This window comes from Leptonychotes weddellii, chromosome 3 (assembly GCF_054177405.1).
Source record: "Leptonychotes weddellii isolate Sample4059 chromosome 3, ASM5417740v2, whole genome shotgun sequence".
Lineage (NCBI taxonomy): Eukaryota > Metazoa > Chordata > Mammalia > Carnivora > Phocidae > Leptonychotes > Leptonychotes weddellii.
Genome location: NC_138371.1, coordinates 102736318 through 102759221, shown reverse-complemented (window position 1 = coordinate 102759221; position 22904 = coordinate 102736318). Strand labels below are relative to the sequence as shown.

The following is a 22904-nucleotide window of genomic DNA, read 5'->3' as shown; positions in this document are numbered from 1 at the left end:
CTGTGGGGCTGCAGAATGGATGTTGTGTCAGCAGGCGTGAAAACAACATTAATCTTGTTGTATATCGCCATCAGACCTCTTGGGTGACCAGGCGCATTGTCAGGGAGCAGCAATATTTTGAAAGGAATCTTTTTTTTCTGATCAGTAGATCTCAGCAGTGGGCTTAGAATATTCAGTAAACCACGTTGTAAGTAGATGTACTGTCATCCAGGCTTTGTTGTTCTATGTGTAGAGCACAGGCAGAGTGGACTGAGCGTAATTTTTAAGGGCCCTAGGATTTTCAGAATGGTCGGTGAGCATTGGCTTCATCTTCAGGTCACCAAGCTGTGTTAGCCCCTAACAAGACAGCCTGTCCTTTGAATCCAGGCATTGACTTCTTTTTTTTTTTTTTTAAGATTTTATTTATTTATTCATGAGAGACAGACAGAGAGGCAGAGGGAGAAGCAGGCTCCTAAGGAGCAGGGAGCCCGATGTGGGGCTTGATCCCAGGACCCTGGGATCATGACCTGAGCAGAAGGCAGATGCTTAACGACTGAGCCACCTAGGCGCCCAGCATCCTTTTCTTTTTATTAAGTTTACCTGACTGTTATATTGTGAGTCTTTTTGATATTATAAAAAATCCATGGTTTGTTATAGCTATGCCAGACTTAAGTATTCCTTTTTTGGACAATAGACATTCTATTATTAGACATTTAGGTTGTTGCCCTTTTTTTGCTGTAATAACTAACTTTATGGCAAACATTATGGACCATAAATGTTTGGTTGTTCTTTGTTTCCTGGGTATAGATTTTTTTTTTTCTTAAGTTTTAAAAATTTTTTAAGTAATGTCTACACTCAATGTAGGGCTTGAACTCAGATCCTCAAGATCAAGAGTTGCATGCTCCATTGACTGAGCCAGGTAGGCGCCCCCCCCCCCCCCCGGGTATAGATGTTTATGGGGCAAATGTATTCTGGAATTTCCATGGAAAAAGTTTAAATAGATGGTTCCCCCCCCTTTTTTTTTTTTTAAGTTTTATTTATTTAAGTGGTCTCTGTACCTATCATGGAGCTCGAACTCACAGCCCCAAGACCAAGAGTTACACACTCCTCCAACTGATCCAAACCTGACTCAAAGGTTTGGTATATCACTATATGTGGTTTATCACTTTATTTCTAATAACAAAATATTGGCCAAATCTGAATTTCTTAATAGAGAATTGATTAAGTAGATCATATTTATAGTGGATTAGTATGTAGTTATTTTGTGAAGAATATTTCATGACACCAGGAAATGCAACACTCATGAAAAAAATTTATTATAATTTTTTTAAAAGATTTTATTTATTTATTTATTTATTTTTAAAAAAGATTTATTTATTTATTTGACAGAGAGAGACACAGCGAGAGAGGGAACACAAGCAGGGGGAGTGGGAGAGGGAGAAGCAGGCTCCCCACAGAGCAGGGAGCCCGATGCGGGACTCAATCCCAGGACCCTGGGATCATGACCTGAGCTGAAGGCAGTCGCTTAACCAACTGAGCCACCCAGGCGCCCAAGATTTTATTTATTTATTTGACACAGAGATAGTACAAGTAGGCAGAGAGGCAGGCAGAGGGAGAGGGAGAAGCAGACTCCCCGCTGAGCAGGGAGCCCGACGTGGGGCTCGATCCCAGGACCCTGGGATCATGACCTGAGCTGAAGGCAGCTGCTAAACCAACTGAGCCACCCAGGCGCCCCTCTTTTTTTTTTTTAAAGATTTTATTTATTTATTTGCGAGAGAGAATGAGAGACAGAGAACACGAGATGGAGGAGGGTCAGAGGGAGAAGCAGACTCCCCGCTGAGCAGGGAGCCCGATGCGGGACTCTATCCCGGGACTCCAGGATCATGACCTGAGCCGAAGGCAGTCGCTCAGCCAACTGAGCCACCCAGGCGCCCCTCTTTATTATAATTTTTAAAGTAATCTCTATGGGGCTTGAACTCATGACCCTGAGATCAAGAGTCACATGCTCAAATGACTGAGCCAGCCATGGGCCCTGAAAAAAAATTTTTTATTTTATTTTAATTTTTATTCTTTTTTAAAGATTTTATTTATTTATTTGACAGAGAGAGAGAGACAGCTAGAGAGGGAACACAAGCAGGGGGAGCAGGAGAGGGAGAAGCAGGCTTCCCACAGAGCAGGGAGCCCGATGTGGGACTTGATCCCAGGACCCTGGGATCATGACCTGAGCCGAAGGCAGACGCTTAACGACTGAGCCACCCAATCGCCCCCTGAAAAAAAATTTTTTTAAAGGGTGTATATACCACAGAGGCAGTAGACTAGTAGTTGCCAGAGGTTCAGGGAAATGGGGAATTGATAGCTAATGAGTTTCGGGTTTCTTTCTGGGGTGGTGAAAATGTTCTGGCATTAGATCATAGTGATGGTTATACATACTAAAGCCCTGAACTCTGCCCTTTAAAATGATGAATTTTATGGTGTGTGAGTTATATCTCAATAAAAGTACAAACTGAAGTTGCAAACCCCACATCTGTTTATGCAGACCGTTCGCTATGCATCTGTGCTAAGAGCTGTTCAAAATTTATAAGTAAATTTAGCATATAAATGTATATTTATATTCTATAAATAAAAGAATGTAGCAAATTGTTAAAAAGCTCTTGTTACTTCCAAGATTTCTTTTCCAGGTGAGTAACACAGGACTTGTCTTAATTCCTCCAGCAATTAGTTGAGACAATACAATGAAGTGCTTACTACCAAGTGAAGTTGAACTGACCCCAGTGGTGTGTGCAAAGGGTTGGTGGAGTAGAGGGTAGAGTGTTTCCGCTACCTGGAAGATACCAGAATTTAGGACCCCATGAAGGAAACAAACTTAGATGGTTTATATTCAACGTAAACCACATTGTTTGTACAGTTTTGCACAGAAAATCAGCCTTTTCTTTTAGGGTGGTGGCATAGCCGTTTTAGGCCTATTTTCTTAACTTTTTTTGTATACAAGTGATTGTTCCATTAATAATTTTTTTATAACTTTCCTATTTTATACTCCTACTTCAAAAAGATTACTTTTCTATCATTTTGTTTGCTTCATCACATCTTTCCATTAAATGGGATTCTTTTAGATTCAGAAAAATGGTTCTTTTTCTTTTTTTTTAAATTTATTTGACAGAGAGACACACAGCGAGAGAGGGAACACAAGCAGGGGGAGTGGGAGAGGGAGAAGCAGGCTTCCCGCTGAGCAGGGAGCCTGATGCGGGGCTCGATCCCAGGACCCTGGGATCATGACCTGAGCCGAAGGCAGATGCGTAACAACTGAGCCACCCTGGCGCCCCAGGCATTCAACTCTTGATTTCAGTTTAGGTCATGATCTTATGGGTTGTGAGATTGAGCCCCTGCATTGGGTTCCAGCTCCAAGCTCAGTGGGAGTGTGCTTGAGATTGTCTATCTCCCTCTGCCCCTCCCCTCACTTGCATGGACTTTTTCAGATAAATCTTTAACAACAGAAGATCAAAGTGAAATAAACAAGATGTGTGAGATAATGGACAAGGGGAATTTTTACAGGGAGTAGTGCATACAGTGAAACCATAAGTGTTCACATTTTAGCATATAACCCAACCAAAAAAAATAAATAAGAGAATCCCTTAAGGGCTTCTCTTGAACACTACACATGGTCTCTTTGTTTTACGTAATATGATGAATGTGGTTGTGACTGACTGATCTTTCCTCACTTATTCCTGTATCTCTTTAGAAATGAAATTCCAGGAACAAGGTATAAGTATATAATGTTTGTATGGGTCAAGTTTTGTCTCAGAGGGCTGTATTCACCCCCATGTCTTAAGTGTGTCTGGTGGCCCATATTCATATGTTGAAAATTGAAAATTCATAGTTATAAACTCAACATTATTTGAAAGTATAGTAGAGGTGTCATTATATTCTCTAATTTTGTTCATTTCCTTGACTTCGTAAAATTAATCTTGTCAATTCTAAGTAATTCTGTCATGTTCTGAGTGTGATTTACTTAGTATGTTTTCCTTCTTGAGTCTCCTTTTCTGATTTTTCTCTTGGGGGATAGTGGCCTTCTGGTATTGAAGTGGGGGGGTGAGTTTGTCTTTGTTGGCTTCTGCTGAGGAGTTCTTATCTGGCCCTATTATTATTCTGATGTTTGTGGTCCTGCAATGGCTTCCATTGGGTAAGTGGTCAATATAGTGCATCATCTTCTGTTTGTCCTTGGGCCTCTTTGGGTCCTCTTATGGGTTCAGGAACTCTCAGCTATTTTCTTCTACTTCATTGGGTTGCATGTGATCTTTGAGGCTGTATTTACTCAGTCTTTACCACACTTCACTTTTTTAGATGTTGGGATATGAGTTATCACCCTTGAAATTGAGGCTTGTAAGGCTCTTTTCTTTTGGGTTTCCACTCAGTTTATCTGAGGTTTCTATAATCCCCTTGTGTCCATCACCCCAAGGTATTCCACACCTGCTTCTGTTTCATTTTCTGTCTAAAATGTCTTTACTTGGGGGGTGCCTGGGTGGCTCGTTCGATTGAGCGTCTGCCTTCAGTTCAGGTCATGATCCTGGGGGCCTGGGATCGAGCCCCACATCGGGCTCCCTGCTCAGTGGGGAGCCTGTTTCTCCCTCTCCCTCTGCCATTCACTCCACTTGTGCTCTCTGGCTTTATCTCTCTGTCAGATAAATAAATAAAATCTTTAAAAAATATATTTAAAATGTCTTTACTAGCCCAGGAGTCATTTTTTTAATAAAGATTTTATTTTTAAGTAACCTCTATACCCAACGTGGGGCTCAAACTCAAAACCCTCAGATCAAGAGTTGCATGCTCCACCAACTGAGCCAGCCAGGTGCCCCCACCCAAGGAATCATTTTTAATAATCATTTTTCTTTCTCGCTCTCCTTTTTTAAAAAAGATTTTATTTATTTGGGAGGGCAAGAGAACGTGGGAAAGCAAGGGGAGGAGCAGAGAAAGGAACAAGCATACTCCATGCTGAGTGTGGAGCCCGTCGTGGGGTTCAGTACCATGACCCTGAGGTCATGACCTGAACTGAAATCAAGAGTCCAATGCTTAACCGACTGAGCCACCCAGGTGCCCCAGTAATCATTTTTTTTTAGATATTTTATTTGACAGAGAGAAAGACATCGAGAGAGGGAACACAAGCAGGGGGAGTGGGAGAGGGAGAAGCAAACTCCCCATGGAGCAGGGAGCCCAATGCGGGGCTTGATCCCAGGACCCTGGGATCATGACCTGAGCCGAAGGCACTTAATGACTGAGCCACCCAGGCGCCCCCCCAGTAATCATTTTTAATAACAGTTTAGGATTTAAAGTCTCTGTTATTCTCAGGATCTTCATTTATTTGTAAAGGGAAGCTTTTGGAATCCAGAAAACCCCTTCACCTCTTAGCCCTTGTGTTAATGCACAGATTTACTACTGCAATAGATTTACTATTATTTGCATAGTGAGAGACTGATAGCAAGGGAAAAAAAAATTTAACTTAGGCAAAGATCTTTTATTTTTGGTTAGGCTTACGTAGTTCAAAAAGTAAACATAATTAACAAAACACAACTACCAGAGGAGATGCTCTGGTATCAGTGAAAGGCACTAACCATAAGAAAGTCTGATACGGATCTTCATGTACAGATGCCAGTTAGATCCTGTCAAATGAATATGCTATATTCATCTGTCTGTGTGTGAGGCGGTTGGGAGGCAGGAGCAGGAAGAACCAAAGCCTCTTCTCCACTGGGTTAGGCAGCCAGGCCCTCCAGGGGTATTATTACAGATGACATGAAGGTGATTGTGTTGATAGCAATGGTAACAGTCCCAGCTGTGATGAGGATATCAGCAACAGTTTGACAGGATCTGTAAATCCTTAGTGCTTCTTTCTCATACAGCTGATCATCCCTGATCCATTCCTTGGACAGGCCACAATATCTTCTTTGACAAAAATGAATCCAGTGCATTCTTTTATCACTGAAAACACACCAGTCTTGGTATTTGCTAATTTGGAAAAACGGTAAAAATACTTTTGCATCATTTTGGAAATGAGTCCAGTCTAAGCTACAAGAAAGTGTATTGTTAAAAAACATACATGGGTACTTTCAGTGGTGGTGGTTTTAAAACACTGTGCTTGGCTATAAAAGCCTTACAAACTTAATGAATAATAGCGAGGAAATTTTAATATCAGTATATCATCTGATATCTATTTCATTTCCCTGTTTTGTCTTCCTCAATGAGCTTTTCCATCCTTTTGTTTTACTTAGGAAAGTAGTAAAGAAGGAACATTTACAAGTCATATCTTTCATCACCCACTCTTGCTTCCCCCTGCCCCCAGCCTCCACCTTGAACGTGTCTTTGTCTTCTGGCTCCCCTCCTTCCCTTTTGCTTAGCTGCCTGGCTGCTTGGCTGATGTATTTTAGATGTCATTTTAGGGTGTTTTTGTTTTTGTGTTAAGATTTTATTTATTTGCCAGAGAGAGCACGCACAAGCAGGGAGAGGGAGAAGCAGGCTCCTCACTGAGCAGGGAGCCCGATGCATTTCTCCATCCCAGGACCCTGATCATCACCTGACCTGAAGGCAGATGCTTAACCGACTGAGCCACCCAGGCATCCCTCATTTTAGGTTTTAGAAAGACTTTTCTGAACAAGACTTGGTTAGACACAGGGAGGCTGGGAGGTGGGAATTTGAGGTGGTGGGATATGGGGATGATGGTTCCACATAAAACATGAATTAGGTACTCATTCTTTTCCATCATAATTTGTAAAAGTTAACTACAGTGATTATGCAGGTTCAAAGATGTTGATTTACTCTGTCGTCTTGAATGGGGTATGCTCTAAAAAGCATTCATCTTTGTCTGACTTAGATGTTTACTTGTATCTGATGCAGTAAATGTTTATTGACTCATTTTAAGAGTATATGTAGTAACTTCTGAGACGTTTTTCTCAAGAGAGAAATTTCCCATGTATATACCTTGGAATTATTACAAAGAATTTCTAGGGAGATGTTAATTCCAGACACTGCATTAAACTCTTACAATTTTACCTACCCAGGACCCCTCGTCCAGTGATTGTGGAGCCTATGGAGCAGTTTGATGATGAAGATGGCTTGCCGGAGAAGCTAATGCAGAAAACCCAACAATATCATAAGTAAGATTTTATTAATAAAGACATTTTGATATGTGATATCAAGGATAATATATCACATCTGTTATCAAGTATTGTTAGATTATAAGGTGTTCTGTTCAGTCATATAATCTGGTTAATAGAGTGGCCTGGTCTACATGAATGTTATTCTTCTTTTATATATGGGTAGAACATTAACTTAGAATTCTGAGTCTACTTTTATAACTGGGACAGGTGTGGGTAGGTAAAACTAACATATTTGCAAGCATGAATTCAACAAATACTGGAGGGCTTTTGTGCTAGGCACTGTTCCACGTGTTTTCAGTGCAACTTTGAACTGTTTTTGCCTTCCTACTGCTTATATTTCTGGTGGTGGAGTTATACAAGAAGTAAGGAACCAAAAATTATAAAACATGTATTAGGGGCGCCTGGGTGGCTTAGTCGTTAAGCGTCTGCCTTCGGCTCAGGTTATGATCCCAGGGTCCTGGGAGCAAGCCCCGCATCAGGCTCCCTGCTTGGCAGGAAGCCTGCTTCTCCCTTTCCCACTCCTCCTGCTTGTGTTCCCTCTCTCACTGTCTTTCTATCTGTCAAATAAATAAATAAAATCTTAAAAATATATATATATTAAATTGTGAGAATTACTATTTAAAAAACTCACTAACATAAGGTGTAAAGGCTTAGATCAAAGTGTATGCATATTTAAAGTTGATTAATACTGGCAGATGGTTTTCCAGGAATATACCAATTTACATTCCTTGATGTATGTATAAAGGTATTTTTCTTCATCATGACGAAAAGATGGATGTATGATTTTAAGATTTGATAGCCTTTGTTCAAAATGATATTTTATGCGTGTTATTTTAATTAGCGTTCTTTTAGTGCAGTTGAATTTTTTTCTTTGTAGTTGATTTAAATGAGAAATATGAATGCTTGTTATATGCCTGGTGCAGGAGATGTGTCAGTGAACAAAATAGGCCAGAAATTCATGCTATGTGGGGGGTGGTAAGGAGGGTAAACAATAAAATTAGTAAAACAAATACAGCAGAAAGACAGGGGAAAGTGGATGCTGTGGAGCAGAGTAGTGTGTTCTTTTTACAGGTGGTTTGGGAAGTCTACCTGAGAGGGTGACAGGTGACATTTGATTAACAGCTTGAAGGAGTGGGGAGGAAGAAGCTAGCTATGTAGGATCAGAAGTGGGCTGGAATAGAGAGAATAGTGATCTCAGCAGAGGAAATAGTACCTATAAAGGCCTTGAGGGAACTCTGGCAAGTTCTAGGAACAGTAGAGAGGCCAGTTTAGCTGGAGCATAGTGAGTAGGGAGGGAAAATAGTAGGGAGGAGGTAGAAATAGGACCTTGGGAGGAGTGTAGATTGTTGTGCCTTGCTGGCTGTTGAACTGACTTTTGTATTTTATGAGTAGTGACTTAATCCTAAATTTAACAGTAGCTTTTTTGGCTCCTGTTTTAAGAATAGATTTGTAAAGAACCAAGGGTGGAATTGGGGGGATAGTAAATTAGGAGCCTGCTGAAATGGAGGTCACAGTGGTGATGGTGAGAAGTGGTCAGATTCTGGCTATAGTTTGAAAATAGACTTTGGGTTTTGCCGGTGGATGTGGGAGAAAGAGAGTTAAAAGCATGATTATGTGGTTTTTGGCCGAAGTAACTGGAAATATGGAAATTGCTAATGATTGATCTGGAGAATCTTGTAGGAGGAGCATTTTGGGGGGAGGAAGTTCAGGAACCTTGTTTTAGACATCTTAAGTTTGAGATGGTTTCCAAAACCCAAGTGGAGATGTCAAATAAGTAGTTGGATTTGCATCTGGAATTTAGATGAGCTTTCTGAGCTACACTTACCACATGTGATAGATAACTATGTCAAAGGACTGAACCCTGGAATACTCCAGTATATAGAGTTGGGGAAGCATAGAAGGAATTAGCAAAGACAAGAGTGGAACAGTCATTGCTGTAGGGGGATCAACTGGCAGTATGTCCTGGAAGCAAGGGAAGAAAGTATTTTAGGGGAGAAGGATCAGTAGTATAATCAGTTGTAATTCAGAACCGTTTTAATTTCTCATACAATGCTGTTTTTCAAAGAATTACTATGATTTCCTAGTCACTTGACTTTTTTTCTGGTTATAGTTTAGCATTACAAATTTGAACTAGAGCATACTTTTGGATTCAAGAATTAGAGAACTGGAATTATAAGGGTGTTACAAAAAGTGGAATTTATATACATATAGAAATATTCATTTATATAATTTAATTACTCAGCAAACCTTACAAGATCTCATATTTCCAGTTTTGCTACTAAAGAGTTATGCTCAGAAGGGAATGTTTCACAAAGGCTAAGTGCCATGGTTCAAATTTAGTTCTAACTCCTCAAATCCATATTGTTTCAGTAGTGTTCCCCTTGGAGAAAATGAAGATTTTTTAATATTTGTGATTATAGTCAAAGTCTGATTTTAGGAACTACTGACTAATAAATAATTCTTTCAGAAAAATGAGTAGGTGGTTGATCTCCCCCATTCCTTTCCTTTTTCCAGTCAGTGTTTTAAAAGAAAATGTCTGTCTTGTTTTTTAAGTATAGAATACCAGGTCATGGTTAACTTTGATTTTCCTGATGTACCTCTGAAAATCTTTAAAGCTCTTTCTTGTTACTACGTGTTTTTTTCTGTGACAGCCTTACCTTTTATCTCCCAAATTTGTCTCACCTACGCATCTTCCCCTCCCTACCCTAAAATAAAAGTTAAAATTTAGGATTGCAAGGCCTCTATACTTTCACTGGTGGGGTAGGGATTATGTTTTTACTAATATTATTTATTTATTTATTTTTAAAAGATTTTATTTATTTGACAGAGAGAGACACAGCAAGAGAGGGAACACAAGCAGGGGGAGTGGGAGAGGGAGAAACAGGCTTCCTGCGGAGCAGGGAGCCCGATGTGGGGCTCGATCCCAGAATGCTGGGATCATGACCTGAGCCGAAGGCAGACACTTAACGACTGAACCACCCAGGCACTGCTACTAATATTTTTTAAAAGAAGCTATTATAGGCAAGAATAATTGAAAAAATTCTTTGAATTTCAAGTACATTCATAGATCATTATTTTTTAAAAAAATTTTTTGGTCATTTGTTTGCTGATCTTTTATTCATTCATTTAAGAAATAAATGTTAAATGTATACAATGTGCCAGATACTGTGCTAGGTTCTTGAGGTACAAGAATTAACAGATATATTTATAAGTGAGGCCTTTATTTTTTGGCATAGCCAATTAACCTAGCACATAACATTCAATAAACTGTCTGCCTTTATTATCCCTAAAAGTTACTCCTTTTAGGAAAAAAAATTAATTCTTGACAATTTAGGGCATATTTGATTCATGTGTTGCAGATTGCCTTATCTAAAATTGTTTGTTGAGTGAAAACCAGAAGGCCTTATTGAAGGTGATAATTAGGGGAGTGCAGCTTGTAGTATCAAATTGCTTAGGTTCAAGTCCTGGTTCTGTTCTTACTAGCTGGGCATCCTTGGGCAGTTTCTTAAACTCAGGGTTGTTAAAACATGTATTATAATACTGCCATGAGGTAAGTCATGTCGAATACTTACTTGCCTGACACAGTGCCATAAACATTGTAACTGCTTAGTAAATGGTAGTCCTTATTATCTTATTTGTTGTTTTGACTTTTAAACATACATTTCTGTATGTTTTCAAATGTAAACTTAGGGAAAGAGAACAGCCGCCACGTTTTGCTCAACCTGGGACCTTTGAATTTGAGTATGCATCTCGATGGAAGGCTCTTGATGAAATGGAAAAGCAGCAGCGTGAGCAGGTTGATAGAAACATCAGAGAAGCCAAAGAGAAACTGGAAGCAGAAATGGAAGCAGCTAGGCATGAACACCAATTAATGTTAATGAGGCAAGGTAAAAATGGGTTTTCATATAGATATGGTATGATTTTTTTTTTTTCTTAAGGCTCGTTCATATTTCCCAATGATCCCTATTATTATTTAAGTTGCCAGTTAGGAGTTTTGGAGGTAGTTGGAACTCTCACTGTATTAGAAACAAAAATCTCCCTTTTCCAAGAAAGAAAAAAAAAAAAGCAAAAATACCTTATTAAAATAAGTTTTTGGTGCCTGGGTGGCTCAGTTGGTTGAGTGTCTCTCTCTCTCTCTCTTTTTTTTTTTTTTAAAGATTTTATTTATTTATTTGAGAGAGAGAATGAGAGACAGAGAGCACGAGAGGGAAGAGGGTCAGAGGGAGAAGCAGACCCCCCGCTGAGCGGGGAGCCCGATGTGGGACTCGATCTCGGGACTCCAGGATCATGACCTGAGCCGAAGGCAGTCGCTTAACCAACTGAGCCACCCAGGCGCCCTCTCTTTTTTTTTTTTTTTTAAGATTTTATTTATTTATTTGACAGAGAGAGAGCGAGAGCGAGAGCAGGAACACAAGCAGGGGCAGTGGGAGAGGGAGAAGCAGGCTTCCCGCGGAGCAGGGAACCCGATGTGAGGCCCAATCCCAGGACCTTGGGATCATGACCTGAGCCGAAGGCAGACACTTAACGAATGAGCCACCCAGGCACCCAAGTGTCTAACTCTTGATCTCAACTCAGGGTTGTGAGTTCAAGCCCCTCATTGTGAGTTCAAACCCTGCGTTTAAAAAGAAAAAAAAGGGTGCCTGGGTTGCTCAGTTGGTTAAGCATCTGCCTTGGCTTAGGTCATGATCCCAGGATCCTGAGATCAAGCCCTGCATCGGGCACCCTGCTCAGTGGGGAGACTGCTTTCCCCCCCCCTCTGCCTGCTGTACCCCCTGATTGTGCTTTTTCTCTCTGTCAAATAAATAAACAAAATCTTAAAAAAAAAAAAAAAGTCCTACCTACATACATAGTATTGTTGGAGGTTATTAAGGTTGTTAAATTTTGCCTGTAACAAATACTTTATTCTGCTGGCAAAAAGAGAAGCACAGTGGGTAATTCTTGGTGTGTAGATTTGGCATAAAGTCACATATCAAGATTTTGTTGTGGTGTACACCTGACTAATATAACACTGTATATTAACTAACTGGAATTAAAATAAAAACTTTTAAAAGATTTTGTTTATTGGAAAGAAGAATTATGACAAATGCTGGCTATTTAAGATTGTACTGTGTGTCAAAAGAATACAGATGGATATTCTTTGGCAGGGGTGAAAAAGTTTCATGTGTGCTGACAAATAGGGGGATTCATGAAGACTGAATTTTTTGTAGCTGGCAAGAATATTTTAAACATTTGAGACAGAGCCAACTGAACTTTTAAGAGCAGTCCTGATGGGTGATCATTTATTCTCATATTCACTGGTCAGTTACCTAACATTGACAACGTGCTTAAATATATCTAGAAGCTCACTTCTCCCCTATCCTCTTGCTGGGTTTCTTTTTTTTTTTTTTTTTAAGATTTTATTTATTTATTTGAGAGAGAGAATGAGATAGAGCATGAGAGGGGGAAGGGTCAGAGGGAGAAGCAGACCCCCCTCAGCAGGGAGCCCGATGCGGGACTCGATCCCGGGACTCCAGGATCATGACCTGAGCCGAAGGCAGTCGCTTAAACAACTGAGCCACCCAGGCGCCCTGCTGGGTTTCTTTTTATGCCTATCTTTCTTTATTGTTTATATCTTCCCTTTTCTGTTCTTTAATTCTCCAAATAATTTCTTCGTTATTCCTGTCACTCATTTTTTCAACTATTCATAGTAGTTTTGTATTTCTTAAAATAAGCATTTGATTGCTTTCTTACTGTTAATTTTTTTTTTTTTAATTTAGCGTTTCAGTAAACATTTACCTACCTTCTCTTGTCTACCCCCAGAGATGAAGGCACAGGATGCTTACCTAGATTTCTTCAGTAACCTTCTTACTGGACTGTCATTTATTCCTGGTCTCTAAACCATTCTTTTATATTAGAGCCAGTATTTCTTTAAAAAGTGAAAAATATGATCATTATTCATCTTTAAATCCTTTTGATAGATTCTTGATTCCTAAAAGTCTGGGTTGTTTGTTTTTTCTGTTCAGTAAATGGGTAGTGAACATTTATGATCAAGTCACTAAATAACTGTGCTGAAACTAAGTTAAAAAAACAAAATCCAGCTCAGCAACTATAGAAACTAGTCAGACATTTCTGGTTTCATTTGGACACTAAACTTAGCAGTTCTGTAAGTTCACTCTTCTAAGAAAATTGAACTCATTTATATTACATATATTTAAGATAAACTAAGTCTCTAGCAGAAAATTTTAAATTGTTTTATAAGATAGGGTTACAGAATCATTGGCTGCTTAGAGATGGAGGAGAGATCTTCAAGGTTATCTAGTCTGGTGAATTTGTGGCTTTAAAACACATGAGAATCAACTGGGAAATTTTTAAAAATTTAATTTCCTGGGCCCCATGATTACTCTAGTACTTCTGTCCAATATGAATTGTTTTCTGCTCATAGCCTGCTGGGCACTTTGCCACTATCTACAGTCATGCCATAGTTAGGACATAACATTGATTAAATATGGAAGCATTTGTACTACAAGATATTTGTTGCTGATGATGACAAACAATATTGTAACAGTCATTACTTCACATATTTTTTAATGTCAGTTGTAGAAGACACTGAGGTATTTGAGGATATAGTGATGACAAAGAACAAGATTTCTTTTGGCCTCATAAAGCTCTTTTGAGCTCTTAGAAGATTTGCCTATCCCTAGGGCTTGACTTTTGAAGCAGAATAATTTTGCAAAGTTATTTCCTATGAGCTTTTTTTTCCATTGCTTTTTTTGTGTGTTTGTTTATAAACCCTGTTAACAATATTTTGGTTTATAAGAAAAGCACATTGTTTAGTGATTAGCACATTCCCAAAGCCTATTCCTTCTGGGTTTACTTCTTCTGAAGTACATCTTGTGTTTATTTTGGCAGAAGTCTGCAGGTGATAAATTTTTTTTAGTGTTTGTGCAAAAATGTTTTTTTTTTTAATTTACAGTTTTCTACAATTTTACATTTCATACAGCATTTCTAAGGGTTTATTCAGGTCGAGGGGGGACTTTAGGTAATCTTTGTTCTATGGCTGTGCAGAAACAGAAACAGCTCTTTAGTTGACTTATCATGGAAATAAACTCAAATAGTACAGAAAAAGTGTCTCCTCCCTGCCCCCACCTTCTGCTTTCTTCTAGGAGTCACAGTGTCTTCTGTATTTTAACATTCTTTTGTATATTCCTTAATGAAAAGAAAACTTGAATATGTCAGTAGATATGTATATTTATTTATAACCAAAAAATCCCCTATTTATCTTTTTCTGTACCTTGCTGTTTTACTTTCTGTAGAAGATCTGCCTCATTTTTTAAATGGCTGCATGATACTCTGCTAAATGGATATAATTAGTTTAGCTCATCCTCTGTTGATTGATATCTAGTTCTTTTTCCAGTTAGTAAAAGCAGTGCTTCAGTGAATATTTATGTATATACCTTAGCAAAGTTTTGTAAATCTTAATTCTTCATGGATACACCAATATGTTCTAATAATTGTACTTTTATACTTTGCTGATCTTTATTTAATCCTTTCTGGATCCAAATTCCATTATACTATTACAGGGTATTTTTTTCCTCCTCCCCGTTTTTGATCATCAGCATAGGAGGCAGTTCCTGAATTTTCTTCATGGTTATTTTTGTATTACCTTTGTTCCTGTAGTTACAAACTTCCAATAGATGAGATTAACTCTGCCATGCATTTTGTTATTACTCTCTCCTCTACCACCAATGGAATTTTATGATTATCACTGTTTATGTATGCCTTCGTACTGATAAATCAAGTAGTGGAAGTACATTGCCTTTAAATATCTTTTGGTCCTGATTACTGAAGGAAAAAAAACCCAAGGAAATAGGCATAATTTATTCCTCCTTCATTCTCTTTTCCTCTCAACTTTTTTTTCAGATTTTATTTATTTATTTGACAGAGACAGCAAGAGAGGGAACACAAGCAGGGTGTGTGTGAGAGGGAGAGGCAGGCTTCCCACTGAGCAGGGAGCCCGATGCAGGGCTCGATCCAGGACCCTGGGATCATGACCTTAGCCGAAGGCAGGCGCTTAACGACTGAGCTACCCAGGCACCCCCGTCTCAACTTTTATTTATTTTGTATCTTATTTGTCTACATTTATGACATCAGTTTTTTTCTTTAGTATAAAAGCTGATTTTGTTTATTTTTCTGCTGTTGGAGAACATTTAAGTTTTATTCTCTTAGTAGTTTTCAGTTACACAATACACTGTTATCAACTATAGTCACTACATTATATGTTGAATCCTCAGGCCTTATTATTATAGGTGAAAGTTTTTACCCTTTTACCAACCTCTCGGTATTTACCCCACTTCCCAGCCCCTGACAGCCACTTTCTACTTTGTTTCTATGAGTTTGAGTTTTTTAGATTCCACATATAAGTTCTATGCAGTATTTGTCTGTCTTTGGCATATTTCACTGAGCTTTAATGCCCTCAAGGTTTATCCATGTTCTTGGAAACGTAGGGTTTCATTTTCTTGTGGCTGAATAATATTCGATTGTGTGTGTGTCTGTGTATGTATATTATGTGTATGAGTGTGTATATATGTATATTGTAGATATATATATGTACGTATACACACCACATCTTTATCAGTTCACTTGTTGATGGACACTTAGGTTGTTTCCATACGGTCACTGTTGTGAATAATGTTGGACTGAACATGGAAGTGCACATACCTCTTCAATATCATGTTTTCATTTCAACTTAATGTTCTTTAATGATAATCCTCACACGTTTAAATCTTAACCCTATTTTAAATAGATGAGTCATGACTGTTCATTTGATTGATGTCTATCCTTGTGATTTAAGGAAGAATTCATAAAAACAACATTCCTTGCATTCTTGTGTCTTCTAAAATATTATCTGTGATCCTTATATTTTAATCTGGTGCTTGAAATTCATGGATCTTTTTCTCTCTTCCTTTCTTAAGTACTTGATAGCATGTTTCATTGTCTTCTAGCATTGAATGTTTCTGTGGGGAAGTCTGAGGTAAGCCTGAATTTTTTCCCGTCTCGTAAGTGACTTGATCTGGATTCTTTCTTCTTAAGTCCAGTCCAGTAACTTATCCAGGATGTGTTCCCTACCCACCCACCCTCCTGCCCCAAACATTTTGTTAAGATAAATTTTTTTTCTTTTCTTTTTCTTTTTACGTAGGCTCCACACCCAGAATGGAGCCCAGTATAGGGCATGAACTCACAACCCCAAAATCAAGACTTGAGCCAAGATCAGAAGTCAGATGCTTAACCAAATGAACCACCCAGGCACCCCTTGTTAAGAGAAATTTTAAACATAATGTTGAAGGAATTTTAAGGTGTTCGCTATTTAGATTCTGTTACTAACATTTTACTGTACTTTATTATATCTTTCCATCTTTTCATTCTTGTATTTAAGATACATCTTGTTGTAACAGTATAGTGTTTCAACTTTTCTTTGGGACTAAATATGCCCTTAAAATCTGTAGATTTGGGGCACCTGGGTGGCTCAGTTGGTTAAGCGTCTGCCTTCAGCTCAGGTCATGATCCCAAGGTCCTGGGATCGAGTTCAACATTGGGCCCCCTGCTCAGCAGGGAACCTGCTTCTACCTCTCCCTCTGCCTGCTGCTCCCCCCTGCTTGTGCACTCTCTGTCAAATAAAAAAATGTTTAAAAAAATGTAGATTCAGTGCCTATATTTCTGGAAAATAGGCTGTTAGAGAGTATATATTCAGTTTTCATGACTTGAAGGATGTTAAATTGAGAAAACACAGTCCCGATCAAACTTTACATTTGTCTTTATTCCCCTTTATTCCCTTATATTCCCATATATTTATGTTACATAGATGTAATTTTATGTTCTTTGTCATTAAATTAGGAAAGCATTTTCAAATGTTTTTTTGGTTTAGTAATAAGTAGTGCTGCAGCTGATGTCTTTATGTGTATGGATGGATGCCTTTGGATTATATTTTTAGGAAAAATCTCTGTGACTGTGATTTACTGGATCAAAGGTTGAAAACACTTCAGCTATATATATATATATATATATATGTAATACAGCTATATATATATATGTATGTGTATATATGTGTTTTTTTTTTGTAATTTATTCCCCCCAGAAGGATATTACTATGGCAGTGTACAAATATGTAAGCTTTGTTGAAATTTCAGGAACCTCGGATATTAGCAACTTAAATAATTTAGTAAATGTAAAATGGTAGTTTTGCTTTAAGTTGATAGTGCTCTTACTTAAATTGTATAATGTGCTTATCTGTTAACTTTATTGTTGGATTCTTTGAGCTAATAACCACTGTTAACAGATGGGGAAATGCTATCTGAGAGGTTAAAGCAGTTTTCTCAACTGGCACAGCTTAAAGGGAGAAAATCTAGTTGTCAGAAAACAAGTATTTATGTTTCTTTCTTACTCCTTTTTGTGGAAGAAAATGTAATGCACATTTTTACATTATTATATATGGTAATTTGTCCCTGATTTAAGAGCAGCTAACCTGCAAAACCATGACAAAATTGTTACTGGATATACTGGATAGACTTTCTTGGATAATTAATGATCGTAGGACACTTTCCACATTTTCGCTTATCGAAGCATTTCCCCTTAGGACTATAAGTAGATTATCTATTTTTGGTATCTGCTAGGTTTCTCCAGCTAAAGTAATTATCTGATAGTTGTATGGTTCTCAGTGTTTGTACAGTGGAGTCAAATAGCATGCTTTAAAAAAAAAAAATACCGATGTCTACATCCCAAGAGATTTTGATTTAATTCGTCTGGTTAAAAGGTACTTAGGTAGTTCTAATGAGTAGTTAAGGTTGACAACTAATTGTCTCAATGTTTGAAATCATTGTAGTAGTTTTTGATGGTTTTTAAGGTAGCTAAGTGTTTTCACGCATCTTGTTGGAATCCCCTGGTCACTACCTTACCCTAACTGGATGGTTATAATACATTTATAATCTGTCTGAATCTTTTTTCTTTGACATAAGTAATATATAATACAGCTGTTTTCGGTCAGTAAAATGGGGACGATAATATTTACCTTGTTAGGGTTATGATGCCTACTTTGTTGTGGTTATATTATTAGGGTTATTGGCACATAGAATAACTTAGTATTTTGTTATATAAGTTCTTGAGAATAGTGATTTATTAAGAAATGTTCAATTGAGGTAATTTATGTTCACATTAGAAATTTCAGATACTGTGATAAGAGGGCAAATAAAAGCACAACCCATAATTGTGCCATCCAGAGTATTTTAATGTTTTTTGTATGCACATAATTTGGTAAGCTGTTACAAAGATTTTTAGCACTTGGGCAAAAGAAATGTACTTTTTCTAATCTTATACTACTCTGGAACCCCTGTTCTTGATGATATGGCAAGGGTTAGTGACTGGGGGAATTCTCATCTTGTTTAAAATAATCTTGTTGGTGTCAGAATTCAGCCCCCACCCCCAAGAATTCTCTCATAGCCTTTTTTCATAAGAAATTGATTTTGTGTGGGAGGAATCTTATGCTAATTTACTGGGGGGGGGGGATAATCTTTGGCAGTTAAACAGTATCCTATTATTCTTACTGTTTGTTTTTGTTCTTATGTGCCCTCTGCTCATGTCTCCCAAGGCATCCTTTTGGGCTTTACAAAATTCTCAGCTGAAAAAATTTCTAATTTGAAAGACTGTATATGAAAATACAGCTACTGTTTATTCTGTTTTTAATATGTTCCAGGCGTTACATTAAAACAGTTACTACCCATTTTAATTTCTTAACGTAAGGATAAATTTTATTATTATTTCCATACACATGAAGAAACAGGTCCAGAAAAGATACTAATTTGATTAATTACACAGCTTATAATTTTTCATTATAAAATGATAGACAAAAAAAGCGAGGTGCATGAGTATGAATAAGATACTAAGTATATTGCCAGCAGTAGAGAATCTATATGATTATTGATTTAAAAAAAAAAAAGGGAAGGTAAAAATATTAATGTGTAATCAATATTTTATAGATCTCATGAGGCGTCAAGAAGAACTCAGACGCTTGGAAGAACTCAGAAACCAAGAGTTACAAAAACGGAAGCAAATACAACTGAGGTAAAAGAACATCATTGTAATATATATGTGAATATATGTAGTTTTCATTGTGTTTTTAATAAAATTCCCCACTGCCTATAATAAATAAGTTGTACAAGTTGGAAAATAACAGAAAAAAATAACAAAATTGTCTATTTTGACTATACTTTGGGAATTACTCTACACATTAGCATAATTCTTTGGTATTATGTTTTTTTTTTCCCCCCAAGCTGGTTATGGACACTTAGCATTCACTGTGAACTTATATAAGGGGCTTAGGTATTGCATATAATTTGCTGTAAGAATGCACTGTGAATTACTGGATCATTTTTCTAGAGATGGACATATTTGAATTGTTCTTAGTTTTAATTTTTCCATGTGTATAACACTACTGAATGCTCTTATACATCTTTGTGCTTCTGATAATTTGCTTAAAAAAGATTTGTGGAAGTGGAATACATGATAAAAAGGGGTATGGGTATTTAAAATCTCAGTATAGGGGTGCCTGGGTGGCTCAGTTGGTTAAACGACTGCCTTCAGTTCAGGTCATGATCCTGGAGTCCCTGGATCGAGTCCCGCATCGGGCTCCCTGCTCAGCGAGGAGCCTGCTTCTCCCTCTAACCCTCCCCCTTCTCATGTACTCTCTCTCTCTCATTCTCACTCTCTCAAATAAATAAATAAATCTTTAAAAAAATAATAAAATAAAATCTCAGTATAAAATAGATGACTGTGATGGTCAACTTAAAATCTTCTAGGTTAAATAAGGACTTTGGGGGAGTGGTTGATCCAAGATACATAAACAAAAATTAACAGCTTTTCTTGTACTAGCAGTATTTAATTGTGAAATATAATGAGATAAATATCACTCTTAAAAGTTTTTAAAAATCATAATAGGAAGTGTTATGAACAAAGCTATGATAGATTAAAGCAAACTTAAAGTTTTATTTAAGAAAATTTTTAAATTAATTTTAGAGAAAAAGAACAAGTGTGGGGTGGAGGGTCAGAGGGAGAGGGAGAGAAGGAATATCAAGCAGACTTCCCACTGAGCGTGGAGGCTGCCATGGGGCTGAATCTCAGCACTCTTAGGTCATGACCTGAGCTGAAACCAAGAGTCAGATGCTCAACTAACTGCCATCCAGGTGCCCCAAAGTTTTGTTTTTTATTTTTTCAAGATTTTATTTATTTATTCATTTGAGACAGAGAGCATGAGCACGGAGAGAGGGAGAAGCAGACCCCTGCTGAGCCGGGAGCCCAGCTTAACCATCTGAGCCACCCAGGCACCCCTCAAAGTTTTGTTTTTTAAAGTGTTATAAAAGGGGCGCCTGGGTGGTGCAGTTGTTGGGTGTCTGCCTTGGGCTTAGGTCATGATCCTAGAGTCCTGGGCTCGAGCCCCGCATCGGGCTCCCTGCTCAGTGAGAAGCCTGCTTCTCCCTCTCCCACTCCCCCTGCTTGTGTTCCCTCTCTGCTGTCTCTCTCTCTCTGCCAAATAAATAAAGTCTTTTAAAAAAGAATAAAGTGTTATAAAAGTAGTAAGTGCTTGTGGTAGGAAGTAAGGTGCTCATGGGAAATAAAAAAATAAAAAAGAAGGCAAAAAGCCTTGAATAAATGTGAAGTGTCTTTATGGTCTGGAGATAGGTTGTATTCAGTATATTTTGAAGTATTTTTTCTAATTTTGTACCTGCTTATATCAATGTATGTATGTTTCTGTCTTGCAACTACCCTGATTTTACTCTAAATTACTTCTTCTCAAATTATATTTGGACAGACGGCATCAGCATTCCAGTTATAAGCCTCCACTTCCCCAACCGGTGAATCAGAAACTATATGGGGTGGAGCCCAGCCACCTGTGCTTAATCTTCTAGGTGATTCGTATGCATCATAAAGTTTGAGAACGACTATTATATAAAACTCCCCATATGATCTCCTTACACAAGGGACCTTTTGCGAATTTCTTTGTTGTCGTTTCTTTCCTTTTTATGTAAGTATGTTAAAGTCTGTTCTACTTGTACAAAGAAAAGGAAACCTTCCCTCCCAAGTATAAAACTCTGACTCCATTTTCCCTTATATTTATACTTGACAGCTAGGCTTTTAGAATTAGGACTCTACCCTTCATTTCTCAAAAAAATAAATAATTTAACCAAACAATGTGAGAGAACCAATAAGAGGGCATAAAAAAAAACACACATAAAAATGGGGGCCCCTGGCTAGCTCAGTCAGTAGAGCATGCAACTTGATCTTGGGGTTGTCAGTTCGAGCCCCAGAATGGGTGTAGAGATTACTTAAAAATAAAGTCTTTAAAAAAAAAACAAATGAACATAATTGCATTGCAAGTGAATAACATTAACACTCTGAAAAGGGGATGAGGAAGAAAATAAGGAACCTAAATAACTTTGGGAAACACTGTCTTGACACTATAGGCCAATTATAAGAAAAGCAATATATTTTGTAATCTAATTAATCTGTTTCTCACAGGGATATGGGTTAGTAGTTCTGAAACTATTTTTTGTATGTACTTTTTTCCTACTTTGATCAGGTCTTTAATGAAAAGAATGCATATACTTTTTTGAGTGAACAAATTAGTAAATAATAGATAATGAAACGCAGGTTTCTCATTGTTGGAGAAAGAAAAAAGAGAGAAAGGTTAAAACTAAAATGAATCCTGTGGTGTTGAATTGGGATCAGGGTAACAATAGAACTCAGTGGTATTTAACTTAGAGAAATATAGATGTGTGTATATATGTGGGTTCACATACATACATACATTTCATAACTCCTGTCTACCTAGAAGCAGTGATGCAATGCCTCAGTAACAGTGAGCACATTATTAGGGCCCAGATTCTTGATTCAAACACCATTCTTTAATAAAAGGAACTAAGGCTTTGTGGAGAAGTGGTTGATTCCTGGGCTAAAAAGTCCAGGATGAGCCTGGAATGTTGTGCCAGGGAATAAGAAAGTACAGGTGTACCTCTGATATACTGCAGGTTCGGTACCAGACCACTGGAGTAAAGCAAATACTGAAATAAGGTGTATCTAATGAACTTTTTGGCTTCCCAGTGCATATAAAAGTTATGTTTACACTGTTATAATGTAACAAGTGTACAAGAGCATTATGTCTAAAAAAATGTACACACCTTAATGAAAAAACACTTTATTGATAAAAAGTGCTAACCATCATCTGAGCTTTCAATGAGTTGTAATCTTTTTTTTGGTGGAAGGGCTTTCCTTGATGTTGCTGGTTGCTGACTGATCAGGGTGGTGGTTGCTGAAGGTTGGGAAGGCTGTGGCAGTTTTTGACTCTCACAAACGATTTCTCTGTAGCATGCGGTGCTGTTTGATAGCATTTTACCCACAGTAGAACTTCTTTCAGAATAGGGATCCTCTCAAACCCTCTCATAGACCTACCTCGGAGATACCGCAGATTCAGATCTAGACCAGTGCTGTAAAGTGAATACAATACAATAAAGTGTGTCAAATGAATTCTTTGGTTTCCCAGTACATACAAGTTATATTTACACCTATAGTTTATTAAGTGTGAAATAGCATTATGTTTAAAAAAAAGTGCATGCCTTAATTAAAAAAATACTGACTGGTTGATGGTTGCTGAAGGTTGGGGTGGTTGTGGCAATTTCTTAAAATAAGATGATATTGAAATTTGCCGCATGAATAGTCTCCCTTGCAGGCAAGATTTTTCTGTAGCATGTGGTGCTGTTTGAT

General features: G+C 37.8%; 1 protein-coding gene across 1 annotated transcript in view; it reads left to right on the top strand.

The window, feature by feature from the left end:
* PSPC1 (paraspeckle component 1) overlaps nt 1-22904 on the top strand; it is a 79186-nt gene that overhangs the window by 15285 nt on the left and 40997 nt on the right. Inside the window, exons 3-6 of the mRNA XM_081815492.1 lie at nt 7023-7118; nt 10812-11008; nt 19127-19211; nt 20956-21046. Coding sequence (XP_081671618.1) covers nt 7023-7118; nt 10812-11008; nt 19127-19211; nt 20956-21046 — 469 coding nt within the window. The remainder of the gene's footprint in view (nt 1-7022; nt 7119-10811; nt 11009-19126; nt 19212-20955; nt 21047-22904) is intronic.